Source organism: Periplaneta americana, chromosome 5, assembly GCF_040183065.1.
Source record: "Periplaneta americana isolate PAMFEO1 chromosome 5, P.americana_PAMFEO1_priV1, whole genome shotgun sequence".
In the NCBI taxonomy this organism is placed as follows: Eukaryota; Metazoa; Arthropoda; class Insecta; order Blattodea; family Blattidae; genus Periplaneta; species Periplaneta americana.
The window spans coordinates 92027008-92052147 of NC_091121.1; the positions used below are offsets into that span (position 1 = coordinate 92027008).

At 34.4% G+C, this 25140-nt stretch overlaps 1 protein-coding gene across 1 annotated transcript in view; it reads left to right on the forward strand.

Moving 5' to 3' along the window:
- The first annotated feature begins 3610 nt into the window (after positions 1–3610).
- The window catches only part of LOC138699986 (protein takeout-like), a 33890-nt gene continuing 12360 nt past the window's right edge, over positions 3611–25140 (forward strand). Inside the window, exons 1-3 of the mRNA XM_069826245.1 lie at positions 3611–3682; positions 16936–17028; positions 22416–22551. Coding sequence (XP_069682346.1) covers positions 3616–3682; positions 16936–17028; positions 22416–22551 — 296 coding nt within the window. The 5' untranslated portion in view covers positions 3611–3615. The remainder of the gene's footprint in view (positions 3683–16935; positions 17029–22415; positions 22552–25140) is intronic.

Here is a 25140-nt window from a genome sequence, read left to right on the forward strand (position 1 = left end):
ATCACTTTCTTTATGAATGATGTGTTTCATTCACTTAGTACAATATAGTTGTACTACTATGGAATTTAAGTGAATATTCCTTCTTAACTCTTTATTATGTTATTAACGTTTAAAACAACTGCAATATTAAGAAATTGGTGTTTTGTTTTACAGACAATATAGATAATATCAAACAGAAAGAAGCCATACAAAAATAGCGACTTACGTTCCGTTTGAAGTTTGTGCACCACTGTTTTCTTAATCCAACAGGCTGTTTCATTCATATATGTACATAATCCTTTCTCCTTCCATACCTAGCGCTTGATGCCCGCGCACGACGTCAAGGTCAGAAAAATGCGCTTGCTTTGACATCATTGGTATGAACAATAGAATAAAGTAAACGAAATGAACCGAACTAAAAACGTGAGAGCCAAATTGTTCTGATAGACTAATAATAGAGTCCTGTTATTAAACATCGTATAGGTCTTTATGAATGAAATATAAAATAAGAACACGGATGGTGTTTGATTGGTACAGAAAAAAAAAATATATATATATATATTTTTTTTTTGGTCCTGGTCGGAAATCACAATGTCATTCACCATATGACTTCAGACATCGCAAATGAACATTTACCGAATATTTGTTCATGTACAGTATTTGATAATTTCTTCACCGTAAGATATTAGGTTACCGATTAAGTCTAGGTCACTTTAGAACAACATAACTACCTTCTTTTAACTATTTCTATATAAATTACTATAACTGCACTATAAACAACATACAATTAATCAGTGATCAGTCATGATTGTTCTTTCTGCAACGAAAATAAAAATGATGCACAATCAAGCCCTCTTGATCGTTGATCATATCTGATCGGTTTTTCTGCAATCGGGCCTTAGACTTCTTTGTGGTCTTGGACGAGGTGCTTGTTTAAACCGGTTTTCAATAACGGCGTCTCTCTTTCAAGGTCAACATTTTAGTATTTCTACTCAGAAATAATTTCGCTTCTTTCTTACTATCCACATCTGTGGAGTAACGGTCAGCGCGTCTGGCTGCGAAACCAGGTGGCCCGGGTTCGAATCCCGGTCGGGGCAAGTTACCTGGTTGAGGTTTTTTCCGGGGTTTTCCCTCAACCCAATACGAGCAAATGCTGGGTAACTTTCGGTGCTGGGCCCCGGACTCATTTCACCGGCATTATCACCTTCGTATCATTCAGACGCTAAATAACCTAGATGTTGATACAGCGTCGTAAAATAACCCAATAAAAAAATTCTTTCTTACTTTTTGCCTCGTGTTGTACCTCTAAAAACATTCTTTACAATTGATTGACTGGCTAAGGCTAAGGCGATCAGGTAAATCTTCTCACGTGAAATGCGCACTAGCTCACAGAATTGTTGTTGGATCTGATGTACAGTACAACATTTTTTATTGTGTTAGAGATAGAGGTCTTCTTACAATCATACATTCAATTAAGTGACAAAATTAAGAATTGAAATGTTTGTTTCTTTCGTATTTGATTCATTCAATAATAACACAGTAGTGTTGTTTACCTTATATTCCATAAATGATTCGAGAAGTCTAGTATCCACCTACTAATGCAGTGGATCTGCTTTTCATATACTGTACATAATAGAATATGTATAGTTTCTTGTACGTTCATTCTGCCTAAACTCACCAAGTCACCCGGGGAATCCCATTACTTTTTTTTAATTTTTTTTATTGGGTTATTTTACGACGCTGTATCAACATCTAGGTTATTTAGCTTCTGAATGATATGATAATGAATGATAATGCCGGTGAAATGAGTCCGGGGTCCAGCACCGAAAGTTACCCAGCATTTGCTCGTATTGGTTTGAAGGAAAACCCCGGAAAAATCCTCAACCAGGTAATTTGCCCCAACCGGGATTCGAACCCGGGTGACCTGGTTTCGCAGCCGGACGCGCTGACCGTTACTCCATAGGTGTGGACATCCCATTACTTACAATGCTTGTTAGGAATCTGAACGATCATGCCCAGCATCCGAAATCTATGACAAAGATGTAAGATCACAAGTTCTTAAAACAATTACCACTACTAATCTTGTTGCTGCTACTACTACAACATTGTATAATCGTTCTCTACAACATCCAAACGACTTGATGAATGCACATGCCGACGACGCACAGTGGTTCCAAATTCAAATCCGATTCGACGAAAGGTATAAATGTTTGAGCTTCAAAACAACATAAATACTGCCGTTCTATAATCCTAAATAATCGTTTACCTACAATTCGCAATCACTTTTCTATAAGAATTAATGGAGTCTGTGCAGAAGTAGGTAGAAGTCATGTGTTGAGCACAGCCATTTTCTTCTCTTCAGAATCGTCCAGCAGATGCCTTCCGATCGTCGATGTCTGTAGACGTAATCTATTGTCAATCCTCTTCGAGTTTTCGGTGAATAAAACTACAGTTATTGTCCTACATTTTAGTGCATTTTAAAACTTTAACATTGTGTTATTTAATTCTAATACTCGTTAATACATAGAGAAGTGTTCCATGAAAATTGTTAAAAGTTTATTTGAAGTAGCAGGCCCGCAATAGCTAATACCATGAAAGTCCATTGTCAAAGTAGGTTCAGCGTTTATATTAGTCATTTAGATATGTAATTATAAAGGTTTTATAACCAATTTCAACCACTTTCTTCTTTTATTTATATTTTAGTGATGGTGAACGGAATTCTAAGAAGAGAACTGTTTGACTTTTGGCGGAAAGAAAGCAATATTTCAAGTAGATTAGGAGAATGTACTCATTAAATATGGTTTAAAAGATCCTGAGGGACATGATCGTCAATTATTGCAGAAAAAAGTGCTGAATTCTGTAGAAACTTAAAGGACGGTGGATTAATTGCCGCTACGTATTAAAAGATTTCATAAGGAAATACAAGGATTGGTTAAGTGTTCAAATGACTTTCTTTAAATAGACATGTCCAAGAACGAAAGAACATAGGTTGTTCACGAAAGCTATTCCATGGACGCCCTGATAGAAGTCCGAAGAGAAAGCTGGAACCATTGCTGGAAAAACACTCATACATCTAAAAAGTCTAAGTGGTATTCTACGCCGCAAAATATGCATAAAATACTTATCCATGGCGCGCAGTTGACAAAGAAAGCCGTACCTCCTATTGGGATGATGTCCGAGGAAGCCCAAGAAGCCCGGAACAAAGATTACAAAAATTTCAGGTAACGTCACACGCGTAAATTTTATAGAGCCAATACGATGACTGATTTTATGCATACACTCTTAAATTCCTCTGATACAATGTTAAGCATCCTTCGTGTCAAACTCCAAAAGAGAAGAAAAAGTTTATATATACTGCTATTGCTTCAGGATCACTACAGAGATGATGATAATGATGATGATGATGATGATGATGATGATGACAGTGATGATGATTGAAAATGAATAGAGATGCATCTTTTAATACCTGTAAATATTTCAAATGTAGGTTTATTTGAACACAGCGTTATTGCAATGTACTGAAGTACATATGATATTTCCGTGCAGGAATTCTGCGTTATCATATGATGAAGGATCGGTGTAGCTGAGAAAAATTAGCTACATAAAACAACTCGTACACCACACATAGACGTCAAAATGCAAAAGTGTGTGGCTTTATTCATCATCTGTTTAGTGTCTGTCATCACTGATGCTATCCCATTGCGTAAGTTGTTACACATTAGTATTACGCATGCGCATTGAAAGATGAAATAATCGTATTTTTCAATTCTAATATAAATTTAAAACTATCTTGTTAGTACGTAGCCTATGTGACTGTGGCTAAGTGATATTGTTGGACATGTTTCCAAATAATTAACATTAAAGGTTCGTTGGATTCTAGTAAATAGACAAATATTGTTGGTCTGAGACTGTATTTAACACACATTCATTAAAAACTTAAAAAGAAAAAACTTGCGGCCCTCAAATTAACGCTTTCAAATTATTAGTGAAATGTTGAATTCTCCGTCTTTTGAGTTCACTAATGTAATCAGAACACGTGGAATACACCATGTAATGTAGCCTACTTGGATATTAACAATCTAGTGAAAAAAAAATTAAAAACTCAGAATATGAAATTCGCTATAAACGACGCAATAGTAATAATTCGCGAATGTGTTCATATTTCGCTATTAAATCCCTATTTCGCGATTTTTCGCGATTGTTTTATCCGCATATTATTAATCAGAATCACTTAATTCGTAAAGGTTTGTAAAAACCTATTTATCTATTATGTCGTGATTTTCGCGATCTCCATAAATACTCGACCCTGGTCGTAAGTAATAACATTTGTTGTGTTGTTGTTATTGGAGTTCGTTAATGTAAGAGGCATATTTTTCTGGAACCATATAATTTTAAAGTGATTAAGTAGAGATTCATTTGGGATAGGGTTTATAACATTTTCTTTTATCTCTGAGTTTATTTTCTTTAAAATTTTGAAAGTTATGTGTCTTGGTAATGTTAAATTTCTTTCTAATCTTGAAACAAGGCAATCAATAAGATAACAGCTAGAAAAGTCTAGTTGTACACCGGCAGAAATATTATGTACATTTCAAATAAACCTAATTTCCAGGAATAAAGTAGTCTTTTGTCTTATAAAATAGACCGTTGTATCTTGACTCGTGGAAGAAGTGCGGCAAGCTACCACTGCAGACTATGTGGAGGGGGAACCATGGCATGCCTGCTACATAAAACAACTCGTACACCATACATAGACGTCAAAATGCACAAGTGTGTGGCTTTATTCATCATCTGTTTAGTGTCTGTCATCACTGATGCTATCCCATTGCGCAAGTTGTTACACATTAGTATTACGCATGCGCATTCAAAGATGAAATACTCGTATTTTTCAATTCTAATATAAATTTTAAACTCTATCTTGTTAGTACGTAGCCTATGTGACTGTGGCTAAGTGATATTGTTTTAGATTAAAATAGAGCCCTAGCGCATGCCATTGCCGACGGTAAACTGGAGTGAAGATATGTGACTCTTCTTAGGGAATGAGTTTGTGTTTTTTGTTTTGTGTATATCATGTTCTGTTTTCAACCTCATGATAAAAATATCCGAGTACTTGGGAATAAGTTTTAATTAAGAATAGACACATACTCATAAGTAGTAGTAGTAGTAGTAGTAGTAGTAGTAGTAGTGGTACAGCGGTATTTTTACTTGGTATATTTTACGACACTTAATCAACTGCGATGTGTATTTGGCGTGAATAAAATGTGACAATACCAGCGAAATGAGTCCACGCTCCAGCGCCGAAAGTTACCCAACATTTCTCTGAATGGGTTGAGGAAAAAACCTGGAAAAAAACTCTATCTGATGACTTATCCCAACCAGGATTTGAATCCGGGCTCATTCGCTTCACGGTCAGACAGATACTCCACAGCGCCAACGGTGGACAAAACAGTGGTAGTGGTAGTGGTAGTGGTAGTGGCAGTGGTAGTAGTTTTATAGCTAGTTTAGAAACGATTATTGTAACATAAATCAGGTATTCCCGTAATCCATTAAAACAACTATCTATAATCAGTAGGAATCTGGGCAGCAACAATAATGTATGCTAATTGAAAAGATGACTAGAGAGAAGAAAGTTTAATTAATTTTACTTTAATTATATAGTTTTAAAATTCCAACCTGTACTATCGTTCACCTACTGTAGATTAATGGTTAACATGTCTGACCATGAAACGAGCGGGTCCGGGGTCCAAATCCTGGTTGGGATGTTACATGGTTAAGGTTTTTCGGAGTTTTACCTGAGCTCATTAAGAGCGAATACTGGGTAACATTGGACGCTGAACCCTGGACTCATTTCGCCGGTATTATCACCATTTCACTCAGACGCTAGATAACCATAGCAGTTCAGAAGCGTCCTAAAATAACCCATTAAAATACAGTAATATCACTAATATTACAGAATTCTTAACAGATGTCTTTTTTATGTCTACTTGGCGTGCTTTCATGACAACAAAGATTTTCATAGCATATTCGAAGTCAAGCTTTTTTTACGAACCCATAAAATTACCAAGTTGTGGAAACTCAAACCTGTAGAAGAGTTTTCCAAATATTTAATTATTTTTAGAACATTTGTGAGAAACCCCTCGCAAGGTACATTTAGGATTATCATCCGGCCGGAAAAAGGAGGATATGTCCTCTTTTTTAATCATTTTATCCTGTCCGGCAGGCATTTAAAAAAGGCAAATGTCCGGCATTTCGCATTTCAACTAGAATTAATATTAATATTGAATAATGTGCGATATTATGCATAGAATATCTAAACAAATGGTGAAAACCTATGAAAGAATTTAACTGCTCTCAATGGTTGAAGCTGGAGCATATAAAAAACATAAAACATGATTATCTAGCCTATTAACATGCATTGAATTCTTACACTCTAAAAAGTCACTATTCATTATTCTAAGGTATTTTATCAATTTTATTCTGCAATGTACAAAAATATGTCAATCAAGTTAATTTGGACAAAGATTTAACTTTAGATAAACAATGGTGCATATTCTTCAATTCCAATAGTTCTGCGAGCACTGAAACTACCTCAGAATTCTTAAAAATATGTCAATTCTATTTATTTATCCCAAGCCACAATGGAAGTGCTGAGAGAGTATTTTCCCTAATATCTGCTCAATGGACAAAAGAACGAAATCTCATGCTAACGGAGACAGTCAGAGGTATATCATGGCGAAATATAATTTCAAAGGGATGTCCTGTGAACAGTTCCATAGTTATTTGTTACAAGATACAAGTTTGTCTCTTCAGGCTCTTGTGCACAAAGTGGGCTCCACCGATAAGCAGGGTACAGAAGTAATACTGATCCAGCAACTAGTGAGAAAACTGACTAAGGTGAGCCATTGTTGTTATGTTTAATTTTGTTCATACCAATTTTTAAAATGTCCTCCTTTTTCAGCAATGTCCTCTTATTTTAGATTTCATGTCCTTCTACAGAATTTCTTCTCATGATAACCCTAGGTAGGCTACATTACATATTGTTATACGTAGGAAGATTCTAACAGTTTGAATATTGCTAATCTCGACCGGAGAAAATTTACCACAATTTCATAATCCGCCTTATACAGGGACATCATTTTATTTTTACTAACATTTTTAATATTAATCTGACTATACCTTTCTATTAACGATTGAAACAGGAAACACCGTTTGCTACCCCTTCCACGACTGGAGTTCGATGATACTGGCGTAAAATACAAATCACTTTACTAGGTATAGGAGGGAAGAAAAGTAGTTCATCCATTTATGTAAACTAGGAAATATCGCAATTTTGAGTTTGATAATTTTCATTAGGTTTTTGTTTAATCAAAATACAGTACTGTATTAACACTTTGTGTTTTTACTCACGAATTCAGCTATCCATTCGGACGTATTAGTTATGCAATGTATATTGTACTGATACAGCACATTGGCGTACAATACGTATAGAGAATGAAGTTGAATTGAAAAATAATCATAATATGGAAATTTAAACACATTTTTGAAAATGGTGGCCGTTCATTTCGATACAGACTTCAGCTCTTTTGTGCATATTATCACACTATAGACTATTGTACATAATTCCAATTACCAGTTTCGTCCTTCGTACGAGTAACTCATGTTGAAATAATTCTGTACCTACTCTATAAAAGAGTACCTTACGTACTGTAAAATCAATCTTCACTTCTGCCCGATGCGGAAAGATAAAATTACTCAGAAATGCTATCTACTGTCCGTTCAAGTGGTTTTGTTGCAGGGTCGTAGAAAGGGGGGGGGGATTACGTGACAGTTAATTACTTAAGAGGCCCTTTTATTTACGTTATTTTAAACACTTGTATAATATTACGTAGACATTCAATTCCTAACAGAAATTAATGTTTTCAGAAAAGAGCTAAGATAGCCCAGCTACTAGACTTTACAGAGGGGCGAACAAAAGCAGGTGGGGGAAACCGGGATGCGACATAGGCAAACGGACGACAGTACCTATGCGAAAATATGATTCAATATTGAAAGCTCTTTCGTCACTGGAAAACGCGAACATATTTCTGGAACGTACTATACTCACTAACTCAGTACTGCTTACGCGCCCTCGGCTCTGTGTCGTGAACGGTTGGAAGTTTACTAGTAGAAGGGGTGCGAGTGAAGTACATTAAAAAACTCAGGTACAATAAAAATTGAAGTAAAAATAAAATGATGTCCCTGTATAATATCAATGTTGTGGGGTTTCCCCAGAGCCCGCGGGAATGGCCTTGATCTAGAAAAGAGGCGAGGTGCTTTTCTGTAGGGACGTGGAGCATACACTTCAGTCCAACGCAGCTTTTTATGCACCCATGATGGAATGCTGCTACTCTGCTAAAGTGTGCTGCTTCAACATCCGCCACACTTCGTATTCCTCCTCAGCGTTCAAATTCTGGTGAAGATCTACCGTTCCTCATAGCTCAATATGCTCATATGAGTCCGTCAGGGATTTTCTGGGGCTACGACGTCTCTTAATACAAATTCAAGAGTCTAATACTCGCCACAACTGCCATCTATCAATTTTTGGACTAACTTCAAATATACCTTCAGAAAAGTGAAATTCATATTACTCATTAAAGATAAGAGTATCTGCTGTTGGAGCCTATACACTTACTGAATGGAATTTGCTTAAAGATTTTGGTAAACAGTTCTAAACTAGAGCATATAAAGAAAGAAAAACTCGTTCTATTGTAACTAATGAAGGTCCCCGGGATCCTGTCTCATTCCCTTCAGAAGGTTATATGAAAAAGTGCACATACCCACACCTACACGTCATATACAAGTTAAATCTCAAGTAATGTAGTTTATTCTATGGATGATTCCTTTTGTAAAGAGCAACAAAAAAGTAAAATATAATTTTGCTGTGTTTTGAATAGTTTTCCAGAAAGAAGTGCATTTTAAAATACATGAATGAGATCCTGCAACGCTGTAATCAGTAGGGAATGCCCAATTGGTTGTTTTGTGTTGTTCTAAACAATTCCTTCATCTGGCTTGTTTTAAATAGGGAAGTGGGAGATCATTACCAAGTATATTATTTTTAAAATCTTCAGAGAAAGTACAAATGATATACCGTTTAATTTTTAAACTGTGTTAGGGAACGGAAAATGAACAATGTTCATTTCACGTTGAATAAAATAATTAGGAAAATTTAAAATAAAGTCCACACCTTAATTTTAATTTAATATTCAGACAACACAGATAATAAGATACGCTAATTTCGAACTAAATTGAAAATATGAAGGTATAGGCATATTTTCTCATTCCCATTTCAATTGAACGTTCTAGAGAACGTAAAAAATAATTATGCTTATTTTACGTTATAAAAACAGAATTTTAAAACATTTAAAACTCTATAGGAAAAAAATGGAAAATCGATATGGTTATTTTGCGTTAAAAGAACGATTTTAAAGAATTTTTTTTTACTGTTGGATAAGCTGGAAAATATAGACGAGATCACATATAAAACGATAGAATAGAGAAATAATGAATTTACACAAATAGGCGAAGACATCGAAACAAAACAGCATGATATTACCATGTGCATAGGATGAATGATTACAGAATTCCGAATCAAATCCTAATTGGATACGTCAAGGAAAAAAGGAGCAGAGGGAGATACAGGAAGAGTCGGAGGAAGAGAATACAGAAAGGGATGTGAGAGAGAGAGAGCGAAAGAGAGAGAGAATCCTACCACCACAGTCTAGTATATAAAGTCACGAAGCTCAATACTTAGTAAATATGCATCCATAGATAGTTGCTAACCACTAGGATCGCTCTATCGCCTCATTACAGACCATGCGAAATAGTACCTGTATAGTCTATTGTTCCTAGTACCCTCATAAACTCAAGCTTCGTGACTGTATATACTAGACTGTACTACCACCACAGTCTAGTACATACAGTCACGAACCTCAACACGTAGTAAATATGCATCCATAGAAAGTTGCTAACCACCAGGATCGCTAATATCGCTTCATTACAGACAATGCGAAATAGTACCGGCACAGACTATTGTTCCTAGCACCCTCACAACTCAAGCTTCGTGACTGTATATATTAGACTGTGCTACCACCATAAGAGCTGTGAAGAAACAAGAAACAGTGGTGGTTAGGAAATTGAAGACGTCATATAACGTCATAGACCGAGAAATGACGACTGATCATATTTGATGTATGAAAACAAAAATAATCCTGCACATTTCCCAATAATTATTTTAATAGAAGTTGTTCGCTCCAAATTAGACTGCATTCATAATATGCATGTATAGTACATACATGCGGTTACTATGTGTAAGTGTAAATCGTTTCATTTCTGTAAAAATAAAGCCTACTGTTATGGCATCAACTTTTAAACACATTACGTTTTATACAGGACCTATTTTTACTTACGGCTTTTAAGGAATTCGAAGGTTCATTGCCGCCCTCACATAAGCCCGCCATCGGTCTCTATCCTGAGCAAGATTAATCGTCTCTACAATCATATCCCACCTCCCCCAAATATCATCCTCCCATCTACGTGCTATTTTTCCTAGATATATTAGATATAGTAATAGTAATATGCGTTACAAGAGCGGTATGTTGATGTTTTCATGTTCGAGGAAATAATTGAAAAAGCGAAACGTAGTTGAGCTTTTTTAATTTCCGAGAACATGAAAACAAACATACCGCTCGTGTATCGTACATTATTTTGTGCGAAGATCGTTTATTACATACCTGAAAGAGGAATTTCTAATTAGTTGCAATGAAATCTCCATCTTGGTTTCTGTTCAATGACGGCAACTTTTAAGAACTAAAATATCTATCTTCAACATTGTTGCTATAAAATGTTTTCTGTGTTTACTATATTCCAGCAGGCCGTGATATACGTCTGTCTTTTTTCCCCCCAGTCTATAAATGCGAACTTAAAACAAACGGTAAGGTTATGTAATGATTTATTTTTCATTTTAATATTTTAATAATATTATTTATATAACATATTGCAGTAATAACATCGGCATCTGGAATTTTGTTAATTTTTTCACGGCTTAATGTTACTTGCATTACAAATGCAGTAACTTTTGTGGTGTTGTAGAGTTTACTTAATTTTTGCAAATATTTAAAAACAATAATTAACAGTGCAATTTAGGTGAAATTGCAGTGGTAAGTTTCCAATTTATAATTATTACTATGTTAAACGTCTCTAAAAATAATATGTTAAAAGCCTAAAGCAGTAAAATGAATATGGCGCTTAAGCGGTAAGAAGAGGGAAATTGTTATGTGTGTTACGTTGGGAATACTGAATGTGGTATTTCACACTTACCGCGTATTGGTTTTGTGCGGAAAGCAAGCAAATACGCACGATCTCGCACAAATATGTTTTCAAACAATTTATTATTTCGTGAAGTTATTTTATCTTAGAACTTTAATTAAAACAGTAGTCGATTTTATTGACTTCAGATGATATTAGACTCCATGAACACTGGGTAAAAGGCAGTAGTTAAAAAGAATATGGAGTTAGTTGTCCCTACTGCATGAGCAGTCCATTTACATACTGGTACTCTTTTCAAGTAAACCTACAGAAAGATGTATGCACAATATTTCTAAGTACATATTTAATGTATACTATACTTACTCGCGTATGTAGTCATAATCAAGTATAAATCTAACATAAAATAAATACATCGTTTCATGTAATGTAACCTAACACAATTTGCCATAACATAATACAAGGTGAATAATATGGCTTTTATTATGCATTAATTTTAACAAGAATGGTACTAGCAGCGTTGTATTACGTCTTAAATGTAAAGTATCTCTGGGAAATTACCTTTACAATAAGTGCTGAAAATGCCCTCCCTACTCCCCAAGCCATAGCTGCGCACGTCGTTGTATGCTCCTGGGTGTTCACTGGAACATTACGTTATCATTATATTTGTCCTAACAAGCAATTCAGAACGCATGCGCCAGTTGTGTACGGTCTCAAAACTAGAAATTTTACATTCTTGAAACGTTTCTTAAATTGCTCTTTCACGGCCTTCGGAGTTCCTTCTCATATTAAAATTACGTACTTTACAGGGAGTTATACGTGAAAGCTTGGTTTGCATAATACACGTCACTATACGTAACAGAAAACCACAATTTAAGTCTCACAGAGTTAGTGTGCACTCAATGTTGGTTGCTTGACGGTTATCAGCCCACTTTGAGGTCTGTGGACATAGAGGGAAAAATTGGATCGGTGTCGGGTAGAGTTCCCGGGTAGCTCAGTTGGGAGAGCGTTGGTACGTTTAACCAAAGGTCCCGGGTTCGATACTCGGCCCCGGAACAATTTTTCCCTCGAAATTATTTAAAATTATATTCATATTCAGAACCTCATTCGTCATAAAATATATCATTATCACCTTCCAAATAACTCATGTTGGAATATATATATATAGCTTTTAACCTGCCTAGTCTCGAAGCATTTTAATCAGAACGTCAGATTAAATCATCTGCGCATGCGTCAATAGTTCAGATTTCACAGTTGCTGCTCTTAATCGGGAATCAATTTCACTCGTTCCGAACGAGTTCTAAAGCACGTTGGAACAGATAACTGGGAATTCAGAATCTGTTCGGAATCAGTTCTAGTCTCGTTGTAACGCACACTGAGCTACTGCGCATGAGCAGACAGTTCAGAATCGATTCTGAACCGTGCTGGTACAAATCTAATACTGCTGATTTAGAATGCAATGCTCTCCTTGAAATCGTTCAAAGTTTCAGGGCGTATAGCGTAGACCAAGGATGTCAAGGTCAGAAGCACGTACTCTATTCTCCGTGCTATACAGCACTGAGTGGTTGCAATGAATCTAGTCTGCAGGCAGTAGCGGTGATCAAGGAGTTAACAGAATGGACTCTATTGGTCTACCACTGCGTGATGAATTAAACTGCTTTTAAGAATAGGTAATGTGTTACATTCATACAAGACAACAAAAAATCAAAGCATGTTTTGCAGCATGTACCTCTCTATTAAACGCAACTAATTATAAAATAGTAGTATTTAATAATAAATATAGACTCTTCTTAATTTAAAGAGTTCTAGATAATAACTAGGATCTAATTAATTGTTATACAGTTATTGAATAGTGCAATTAGCACATAAACGCTGCGATTCTATTTTAAAGTAATAAAAAAGAAAAATAAATCATTCTGCATATGGTAAATTGAAATAACAGGCCTGGGACAAATAATAAACCTACGTATATTTTCTTTAACTTAAGCAGTTTTAGATAATGAGACCTATCTATTTCATTGCTATATGAGGGGCTCACAACCAGAGTGGACCAAGTCCACCTGTGGTCAGTTTGTGGATTAATACAATCTCGGATGAAGAAAACTTAGATTTATTCATTGCCATAACAAACCAAGTCCATAACTTGTTTGTTACTCCACAGAGGGCAGCATTTCCTATGGAAGGTGAAGGTTGCTAAGCGTGAGCCAGGAACTTTAACACTCAATATCTCAGAACTATTCCAGATGGACTTGGTCCACTCTGGTTGTGAACCCCTCATATAACTATTACATAATCATACTTCTTATATAAAAATCACACTTCTAGAAAACTTTTAAATTTCTGAATTCTAGCCTAATTCAGAAGTGCATTTTTTTCTTTTTGCCGACATCAGCCTTCTTATGTCGGGCGCATATCATCATCTGATGATCCTAATCTCAGTCTTGGGTTTTTAGGTTTACAAGTGAGAAAAATTGCTCACATACGTATGTACTACCAAATATATAAATAAATTGTGCCACAAATCTTCGTATCCCCGAATATAGCATATCAGGATTTAAAGATTTGTAAAATGTGAGAAGAACTTCACGATCTCTGCTGGTGCATCATTGATGAAGTCAGTACTTTCTAACGGAAGACCTGAATTGGCTAACATCCCAAGTGCATTGAAGTAATTTTTTTCAGGACAGCAAAGAAACTATACTGGCTTGCAATATAAGAATACTTATTGAAATAAAATACTTGTATAATTAAAAAACACAGGAAAAACACGGACTTGGGATATTATTTTTTACAGAAAGGTAGTCTATGCAAAACACATATCAGGTAAAAAGTCGAATTCCATAAGTTTTTGTCTTGCAACTAGTAACTGACTTGTAACGAGTCTACGCTATTAGCAACACACCCTTTTGTTTATACTTCATTCTGTAAACTAAATGCAATGCATTGGGAAAGAAACTTAACATACATGTACACATATATTTACTACTATTTAATATCAATTAAAACAACAAAATGTGAATAGGTACATCATTCTATAGTTCGACTAATAATTTCAGGCGTTTGACACTGCTTTTCTTTGTAACTACATAATTTTCACATACCAGACAAAGCGCAACACCTCATCTTTCACTCACATAAGAAATCAAGAGTCCAGTCTGCCTGAAACATACTGAACGACTTCTTCATCAATGTGTATGTACTTGGAATGTTAAAAGTCTATATAGAACAGGAGGGGTAACATTAGTAGCAAAAGAACTAGCTAGATATAGAATAGACTTAGTGGGAGTACAGGAGATCTGGTTATATGGAAATTACATATCACAAATAGGAGATTATTTGTATTATGCGGAAGGAAACAATAATTACGAATTAGGAACATGATTCTTTATTCATAACAACAGTAACTAATATAAATTACACTTGGGAGTAAATAAATGCAGACTAAAGAAACGAAATTCCTGTTATTTATTCATTCATTCATTCATTCATTCATTCATTCATTCATTCATTCATTCATTCATTCATTCATTCATTTATTTTATTCCATAGATCTTACATGAGCAATGAAGCTTTGAGATGTGGAACATGTCAACATTTTACAATATTACAATTACAATTTTTACAAATTTTTATAGTTTTACAATTTAGTAGGCCTAATTTTCTACAATTTTTACAATTTTGTACAATTTTTTTACATTTTTTTTTTACATTTTGGCGAGATGTAGTGAGATGAGATGAGGTCCGAGGATTCGCCAAAATATTACCCGGCATTTGCCTTTTCGGTGGGGGAAACCTCGGAAAAACCCAACCAGGTAATCAAATCAAAGGGGGTAATCAAATCAAAGGGGTTGATGCCAAGGACTCGCCATAGACCATCCGGCTTCAGTCCCACGGCTGGGGAAAACCTCCGAAGAAACCAAAGTCCAAAGGGGGATCCAACCCAAGCCCGAACGCAGCTCCGGATCAGCAGCCAGCGAGTCTGTCGACTGAGCTACATCGATGGCTCTACTAAAAGTATACAATACATAGCCAATCAGATTATTAAATTTACAAACGCAAACGATCATTCATAAGTTGAGCTATATTATAATACAAAACAATTTAATTAAATTTGAGGCATAAACAATTCAACCAGTTGTGATATACAGAAATTGATAATACATATCATGCAAACTACTTCAAATTACAAACACAAACAATTTATCAGTAGAGCTATATAGATGACTATTCAATTTAAAGCATATACAATTCATCGGCCAAAACTATACAAATATATACAATACAAAGTAGCATACTTTCATTAAGCTATACAAATTTGTGCAATTAATATCAAGTAGATTAATTCAATTTATAATCATAAACAATTCATCAGTTGAGCTATACATATTACCATTCAATTTACAGTAGGTCTATATACAATTCATCAGTAGAGCTACACAGACTAGTAATCATTTTAAGAACATATACAATTCATCAGCCAAACTATACAAACATATACCGGTACAATCAAATTAGTTCAATTTACAAACTTATTTTCGTTAAGCTATACAATTAATATGAAGTAGATTTATCCAATTTATAAGCTTAAACAATTCATCAGTTGACCTATACAGTATACTATTCAATTTACAGTACATACAATTCATCAGTTATGCTAAACAAAAAATACAATACATAGTAAACAGATTAAGTCAATATAAAAACATATTTTAGTTGAGCTATATAAAATTGTACATGTCATTTAAGTAGAATAATTCAATTCACAAGCATAAACAATTCATCAATTGTGTAGAAGGTATGAGTATGTAGAAATTTGGTTAATTCTTTTCTGAACCTTTTCTCGTTGTTCTTCAAATCTTTAAGATAATTAGGCAGTGCATTGAAGACTGTTATACATGAATAGCGAACTCCTTTTTTAAAACAGCTTAGACTATTCGGTTGACAAGTTTTTTCATCAAGTCTGCTCAAAAAGAAACAAAGTTGAGTTAGAATTTATAAAACAGTTATATTACCTGTTGTTCTGTATGGTTGTGAAACTTGGACTCTTACTTTGAGAGAGGAACAGAGTTTAAGTTATTTGAGAATAAGGTGCTTAGGAAAATATTTGGAGCTAAGAGGAATGAAGTTACAGGAGAATGGAGAAAGTTACACAACGCAGAATTGCACGCATTGTATTCTTCACCTGACTTAATTAGAAACATTAAATCCAGACGCTTGAGGTTTGCAGGGCATGTAGCACGTATGGGCGAGTACAGAAATGCATATAGAGTATTAGTTGGGAGGTCGGAAGGGAAAAAAAGCTTTGGGAAGGCCAAGATGAGAGGATAATATTAAAATGGATTTGAGGGAGGTGGTATATGATGCTAGAGACTAGATTAATCTTGCTCCGGATAGGGACCAATGGCGGACTTAACTTATGTGATGAATGCAATGAACCTCCGAGTTTTCTGAAAGCCGTAAGTAACACAAATTTTTGCTTAAAGCATGGAAACATAACTACTCAAACATTCCTACATACATTCATTTATGGATGTATTTATGCGTAGGAGGGGTGCTTCAAGTTGACGGTGTTTACATTTTCTCTCTATAAACTGCTTTAAAATATTTTTGTAATGAAGAGTATTATTGTAATTTATTTTTATTAATTTTATTTTTCAGCCAGTTACATGAAAAGATGTTCCCAGAAGGATCCAAAAATAAATGAATGTGCCTTGAAAAGTGGGAGAGATGCCATTCCTTCACTAATCAAAGGTATGAATACTGAGGGCAGAAAAAACTCATGCTGCAGAACTTCAAAGTGTGTATCATTCTCTTCTGTTGTTGCAATGAGTATAGGTTTTTCCTTCTGCAAAGTAGGTACTAGTAATTTAAAATGTTCTTCACTTGAAAATAAATGTGAGCAATTTATAAATAGTACTGTAAAGAACATTTATGGCCTCAGAATTTCATATTGTGTAGGTTTCCTTCATCGAATGTTGCGATTCTGTTAAATGGTAACACTACAAAGTCGTGTGTTATCTTCCTTGCATAGGAACCAAGAAACAAGTTAAATGACAAATCTTCAGATTCATACTCTTCAGAAAAACTTATTATTTGTGAAAAATTACTTCTACTTTTCGTTGCGAATATTTCAACTCAAAATACTGTAGCTTCCACTCCCAGTCAGTGATAGTCGCTAGTCTTATAAGAGCGCCTCCATTGTAATAAATTGGCATACCTCATCATAAACTGATCTTTTACACGCGAGTAAACTGAAACAAGGTGTAATATATTTCAACATTGCCACTTTTAAACAATAAATAATTTTTTTCATAAATACAGAAAATGTTAGAAATTTATTGTTACAATTCGAGTATATGTATGTATGTATGTATGTATGTATATATATATATATATATATATATATATATATATAAATAATGTAAATCTGTTAATAATGATCAGTGTAAAATGTACGATTTGTAAATGAAGTCAATTACTTAATTTTATGATCAGAGAGAATGCATTTTGCATCCAACTCAGGTAACGAAAGTTCTTCTTTCTATTTGCATGCATGTTAAATTATTTTATTTATATATGTATTTCGAAAAACAGTGAAAGAAAACAGGCTGCTGATACATCAATAATTGCAGCACTATAAAAAAGAGCAGAATTTTTTCGAAATACATAAAATGTATGAGAAAGTATGTTTCTCCTTCGTAACAATGATTATTCTTTTAGTTGAATCTTCGATCTCGCTACACACAACATACAGTCTATTTATCTGATCTTCGTTGCGTTTTTTTGAATTCATATTGAACTTAGAGCTGGAATAACTTTACAAATGAAAACTAGGCACAATTTATATAGACATATCACATTTAATACACTACATTTTCATAATTCCACTCAAACAATTCACATGTACAATGAAGGACATAATAATTGAGCGACTCGAGTTTTTTCTAAGTCAAAGAATGCCACACAGCGCATACTCCTAGCCGAAAGTTTTTGATCATATGTTGAGATATTCGCTTAGCCTTTCTGTTTAAATATTACACATATACAATATGCTGAGAGGAAATTAAAACTATAGCCTCTTATGACCGTGCTACACATCTTGAAACATCTTCGCTCGCTCAATACTTAATGACCTTCACTGTATATGTAGGGAAAGGCACTAGTCAACATACCCCATTACCTCCTGGCCCAATTGCCTTATAACTGGTGCCTTCTTGGTATCACTTGTGAAGTTCATACCTGTCTTCGGACAATTGACTGGACAACTGTATATGGCCAGTCCGTTAAATATTGCTAGTTTTATTTGAAAGTATATCCAGCAGAGAACTTTTGAAATGGATTTCACAATACTGTCACATCTGGAAACAAAAATAAGCTATCACTGATAGATTAGGTTTTGTTTGTTCAGGCTTTTGGTATGCCTTGCATATACTGCTTTGGCAGACGGGTAAACAGACGGATGGACGGAGATTGACGGACAGACCGAGATGGAGATGGACAGACAGAAACAAACAGACGTGTGTATATGTATATCCATGTATGTACACAGTGGTCCAAAAAAATCGGCACAAAATTTAAATGGTTATATTCCAGTAGCTAATGATTTCACTTGAAAGTTTATTTCACAGGCAAATTTCACAGTCATTGTAGATCAGGAAAGTACTGTAATATTTAATTTTTTACCATTTTTTTAAACATTTTTTATTTTTTTAAGGCAGTGCAAAATTGATCGTTTATGCCGAACTAAACATTATGGTCTTACGAGTTCAGCACGCCAAGCCGTTTTTGTGCTATCATCATTTGTTTTGTTCAGTTTTGGGTTCTCATTTTGTGAATAATGGGTCGCTTAACTAACGAAGACAAGATTTTCATTAAATATTGCACCAATATTTTATCTGCCCGTAAAATTGTAAGGAACTACAGTACGCTCAGCAAGATTAGAATGTTTCAAGTGTACAACGATTGATTAGCAAGATACGGATATGATATCCCTCCTGAGAGATTACTGCGTGTAAGATCGCATTTCTCATATTCTCTGATCCGATTGAGGGACTATTTTACCTCCGGAGAATTTTACACTGAGGGACTCCATGAATCATAAGCAGTGAAAAATATACTGGGACTGCGTTGGTGTTAATGCAGCTCATGTAGGTACCTCTGTGTTACTTGTTAGCTTAAACAACAAGTTTAAGCCCCCTCACCACGATAAAACACCAAAACACCATCTATAAACCACAAAAGAAGTAAATTAAAATAATCAGTACCAGTTGCAGAAGACACAGCTCTGCAGTATATATTGACTACACCCCAACTCTGGCTACTAGCAATTGGCATCTATAATGAACACCGATCAAAATACTCCTCATTTCTTGTGAAAAACAATAACTGAATAGACTACAATGGACTATAGTGGACTTTATGTTGTCAGCAAACAGCTGGATACATTAAGAAGATTGATTGATATTCACTGATCGTTTCCGCTGGAGTTTCAAACGAGAACTTAATCATATGGACTATTTTGTATTGAGTCAACTACGAAAAGCAGTTTACTACAAAACAAGAATTCGTAATATTGAACATTTAAGACAACGCCTTCTTGAATGTTGGACCGGCTTGATCAAAGACAGATATCCAGTGCTATTGGACAATGGAGAAGACGCCTACAAATGATTGTCCGGGCAAATGGCGGTTACATAGAGCATCACTTTTGATTTTGATCATTTGAAAGATCATTTATTATTATTATTATTATTATTATTATTATTATTATTATTATTATTATTATTATTGTTATTAATTTTACCAACATTTAGTTTCTGCATTTTAAAGTAATAAATTGTCTTCAAAAACCAATTTTTCGCATCATTGTGTATTGACCTCCATAAGGTTTTAATTGAGCCTCAAAAAACATAATGAAAAGTCTTGCTCATCTTTAAAGTCTACTCTTTCCAACAGTGTATTCATTATAAATTAATGTTATGTATTTCCGAAAATAGAGTATTTCTAATTTTGTGCCTTTTTTTTTTTTGCCCACTGTGTATATACACACCGTATTTACTGGCATATTATATACAGTAGATCCACTTTTCTCCTCTTTTTAATGGAAAACGTATGGGGAAGTATTACATGCCCATATGCAAAATATAGTAATAAAATAAAGTTATTGAAGTTAGGCAACAGTTGACCTACATAAAAATTAGTTTTAAAATGTCAAATACAGCTACTGACAAAATTACGGTACCGTACAAATAACATGTTGAACTTCAAAGTTGTGGCGGCAAGATTTCCTTTTTGATTCCTCCAGTACCGAATCATATTGGGTTGCACCCAAAATTCACCCCCAGCAACATTCACTTCATCTTTCTCCGCGAAATCAATAGCATACAATTTAAAAGGCAAAGAATAACTCGTTCGCTTTTTGCTCATTTTTACATTCATAAATGACACATCTCTTTCTCAATGATTGACGGTATGTATGTATTTATTCACACTGCAATGGGTATATACCCGGTGGCAGTGGTAACTAATTACACTCAATAAAGACAATAATAAACACAATTAATAACAATACTAATAATTAATACTAACAATAATTAATATTATTATTATTATTATTATTATTATTAATAATAATAATAATAACAACAACAGGGAACATCCTAAATTAAATGAAGCACGATCGGTTAAAATAACATTTAAAGTAAATCTAATTTGTACCTTAAACCTATGTTCGAACTAAAACCCACGAGTATGATATGTTCATATCTGCACAAGTACCTTTCAACACTACACTCATTTCGCTGTCAAGTCACTCACTGCACTGGAACTACGACACATTTCACTGATTCTATCCTGATTTCACTAACACTTCAAAAACATTTCACTGTTCAAATACTTTGCACTGCCACTATAAACTATAAAGCTTCACTGACAGGAACACGTTTCACTTACTCAACACACTTCACTGACACAACACACTTCACTGACAACATAATTCTCCACTGATATAACACTTCAATAACAAAATATCAGTTACACCCTTTAAATACTGTGTATAATTATCGTCTATTAGTAAAGTCCTTAAGCCTATTTTTAAATACATTTTTGGTTGTTGGTAAAGCCTTTAATAAGTCTGCAGGTAAAGCATTCCAGTCCCTGATAGTACGATTGAGAAAAGAAAACTTTCCAGTGGAAAAGAAAGCTTTCCAGTATGCGAAAACCGATACCATAAATAGAAGAATAAAAGGAATTTGTCTCTGTCTGTACTGTGATAATAGAACTAATGGGACAGAGAGTGCGGTAGGTATTTGAGGATAACCAGACAAAGAGAGATGTTTAGAGATTTACCTCTAAATCCTTCTATGAGCATTTGTGATTAATAATGTAAACTACCGTGCAAGTATTAGGCAGAAATTCAGAACCTATAACTTTGTATTGTACGTATGTCAGAAGGATCTATTACTCGGATATATATTTTTATAATTTACTCTTAAAGCAGAGGGGGAGTCTTATAAGCGAGGGCATCTAATAAGCGAGAAAATAAGGTATACAGATATGTGAATAGGTGAGTAGCTGAGTAGGTCGGTAGGTTGTGGGTGAATATAATAAGTAGATAGGAGAGGGGGAGGGCGGGCAGGCAGGTAAATAGACAGTTTGAGATAGAAAGCGAGGTTTCGTAAGGCCGAGAATCAATGACACGTTAGGTTTGGTTTGTTCTGGCTTTTGGTATGCTCGTAATATGATTTTTGATAGACAAGATTCGCTTTCCTGCATAGTACAAAATGTTGGTGTTACCACTAGGTTATGTCGTTATCGCCTGTGAAAATGTAAATAATTATCCGTCGAGTGAATATAAGAAACGTAGGTTTTTGGAGAGGGTTGGGTGGGATTCCAGCTTTCGCAGCGACTACATCATGTCTCCAGAGTGGTGTGCTAGAATTTTCAGGTTATTTTCAATTATTTAAGTACTTTTTTTCCCGTGTGTGGTGTGTACCGGGAACGAAGATTCACTTTCTCTTATGCCATAGATAAGGAATCGCTGTTCTTCTATGCCTCTATGGAGTAGGCCTACTTTAAATGAATGTAACCTTATCGTAAGTCAGGAAAGAGTACATTATTTGGTCTCTCTTGCACTTCAGGCGATCAGAAGTACGGTATTCCAGTTCTAGATCCACTCCACGTAAAAGAGCTTTCAGTAAATCAAACCGGCATTGCATACACTTTTCGTGACATGGTTATTACTGGAGTAAAGAATTCTGATCTTAAAGAAGTGAGGTAAGTGAATAACAAGTTATCTATTTAAAACTGAAATACATTTGCTCGTTTCCCTTCATTAAGACCTACATACCGCGTTAGTAATTTATCGTCACTGGAATAAAAACACGGAAAAAGGATGAAACTTGCTTGCCACAAATCTGAGGCTTAGGAGAGAATAGAATGTTTTATTTTCGCTGGCAGAGTTAAGACCATAAGATCTTCTCTTCCACTCAACCAGCCTTCATCAATACAAAAACGACATACATATTTAAATTATGCATATTTACAATACACTAAACATTCTCCAGCAATATTCTTCAGTTAAGTTTCAACGACTAGTACATTTTTATTTAATTTGAGATAAGACCTATACAAAAAATAATAACTTTATTTATGAGCTGAAGTAATTCAATTCAATCTATATGCAATATGTAAAGAATTATAATTAAGTTGAGATAGCTAGTTGGTTAAATTATGAAAATTGGTTTAATAGAAGTTTACTAGAACTATGTTATAGGGAGTAAAATATAAATATAAAATATATTTATATAATGAGAATAATATTAATGTAATAATTTTTGCCATTAGAGGTTTTGTACTATATTTAGAGAAATTAATAGTGAATTTAATAAGAATGGACTGACGTTAGTTTCATTGTAACAAATATTAAACAGTAATTAATCTGTTAAGCAAGAATTTATGTAATTTTCACCTAAATAAAGTTATTGTCCAACAAACCCTTACATCAGTCGGAAGCGAGTTCCAATTTCTAGCAACTGAAATGTATAGGATGAAGACTATAAAGATGTCTTATGGTAAGGTATAATGAGTAAATTGTTATGATGAGACCTAGTACTTAGCTCATGATATGCGGATCAATTTTGAAAACTAGAAGCCTAGTAGATAGCCTTCGGATTCAAATAGGAAATTACGATACCTTTTTATCTAAATATTGTGTAGTCTAATTTTTGACATGGTGGGACTCCTTCTTTATGAGAACGCAACTAGAATACCAACAGTAGTCTCATACTTCACTGTATTAATCAGAAACTGAATGTACTAACCCTACACCATGCTGTTGAGCTGTACTCTGTACACACAGGTTATAAATGTTACCACTGAATCAGTGATCGAACACTGGATTAACTTAATAACTAGTCTACAGTGTAACATGGGTGACAATTTTTGGTATAAATTCTTTAATGAAGTATTCAAAGTCTTTGCTAGTTGTGATTAACTATGCAATACAGTCTTTGCTTAATTATTCATTAAATCATGTTCCTGATGAAATGATTTCAGAAGTTAAACTTCTTGTTATTACATTAGATTCAAAACTTACTTGGGCGGGTCACATTGTGATTGTGTGCAACAGGTTATCTCGTGTACTTCATATTTTGTGTAAATTAAAAGCTCTTGCATCTAGTAGATATTTGAAACAAGCATATTATGCATTTTTCCATAGTGTATTATTTTCATTGCGGTATTCGTTTTTGGGATAACGGTGCTAATGTCAATAGTGTTCTAATCTTGCAGAAAAAAGCATTACGCATTATTACTAATTCATTTTTAATGCTCATTGTCGATCTTTATTTCATAATGCTAATATTCTAACTGTAATTAATATATTTATGACTGTTTAGTCTATACCAAGATTAATTTAAATAGTCATGCTTCTCAATCCCAGCTTCACAAATACTGTACTAGAAATAATCATTATAGTGTAACACCTACGGTCAGGTTGACAAAGACCAAAAAATGGTTCAGTGTTATTTCTTTAGATATGTTTAATAGATTGCCTAAGAATGTTCACTCAGCTTATTCAGATTTGAAGTTGTTTTAAAAAATGGCTTTTAGATAATTCTTTTTATCATATTAATGCATTTTTTGTCAGCCATAATTATGAACATGAAATTTTAATGTTTGTTTTTATTGACCATTGTCTATAATTACGCTATTGTAATTCTGACAAACAACTGATTCATTAATAGTAATTTTGCACACAATATCTAGGTGTTTCTATGGAAACACATGCATGATTTTATGCATGATTTTTAAAATACTAGTATAATATTTTATATTTGAAAATTTATTTTAGTTATCATATTGTAATCATTATCTTTTAATGTAGTACTGCAAGCGACCTGTCAAACGAGCGAGAAATTTTACTTCACATACGTAACAGACTTAGACGTAAAAAGCTATAAAACGAATAAGTACAAAAGCTGAAGGAGTTGACTGCATCAGCATTGATCTACTGCGTAAAATCATAGACGTAATATTGCCAACTGTGACACACATAATGCCTCGCTTATGACCTCGACATATCCGACCCTATGGAAGAAAGCTTATATACATCCCCTTCCTAAAAATAATAATCCTTCAAACCTAAACGATTATCATCCTATAAGCATCCTGCCCAGCCTGTCAAAGGCATTGGAACGCATTATTCACAAACAATTGACGGACTTCTTGAACGAACATAATTTACTTGACGAGTATCAAACAGGCTTCAGAACTGGACATAGCACAAATACAGCATTACTTAAAGTTACGGAAGACATACGGGAAGCCTCCGACAAACAAAAATTGACCATTTTGACACTTCTT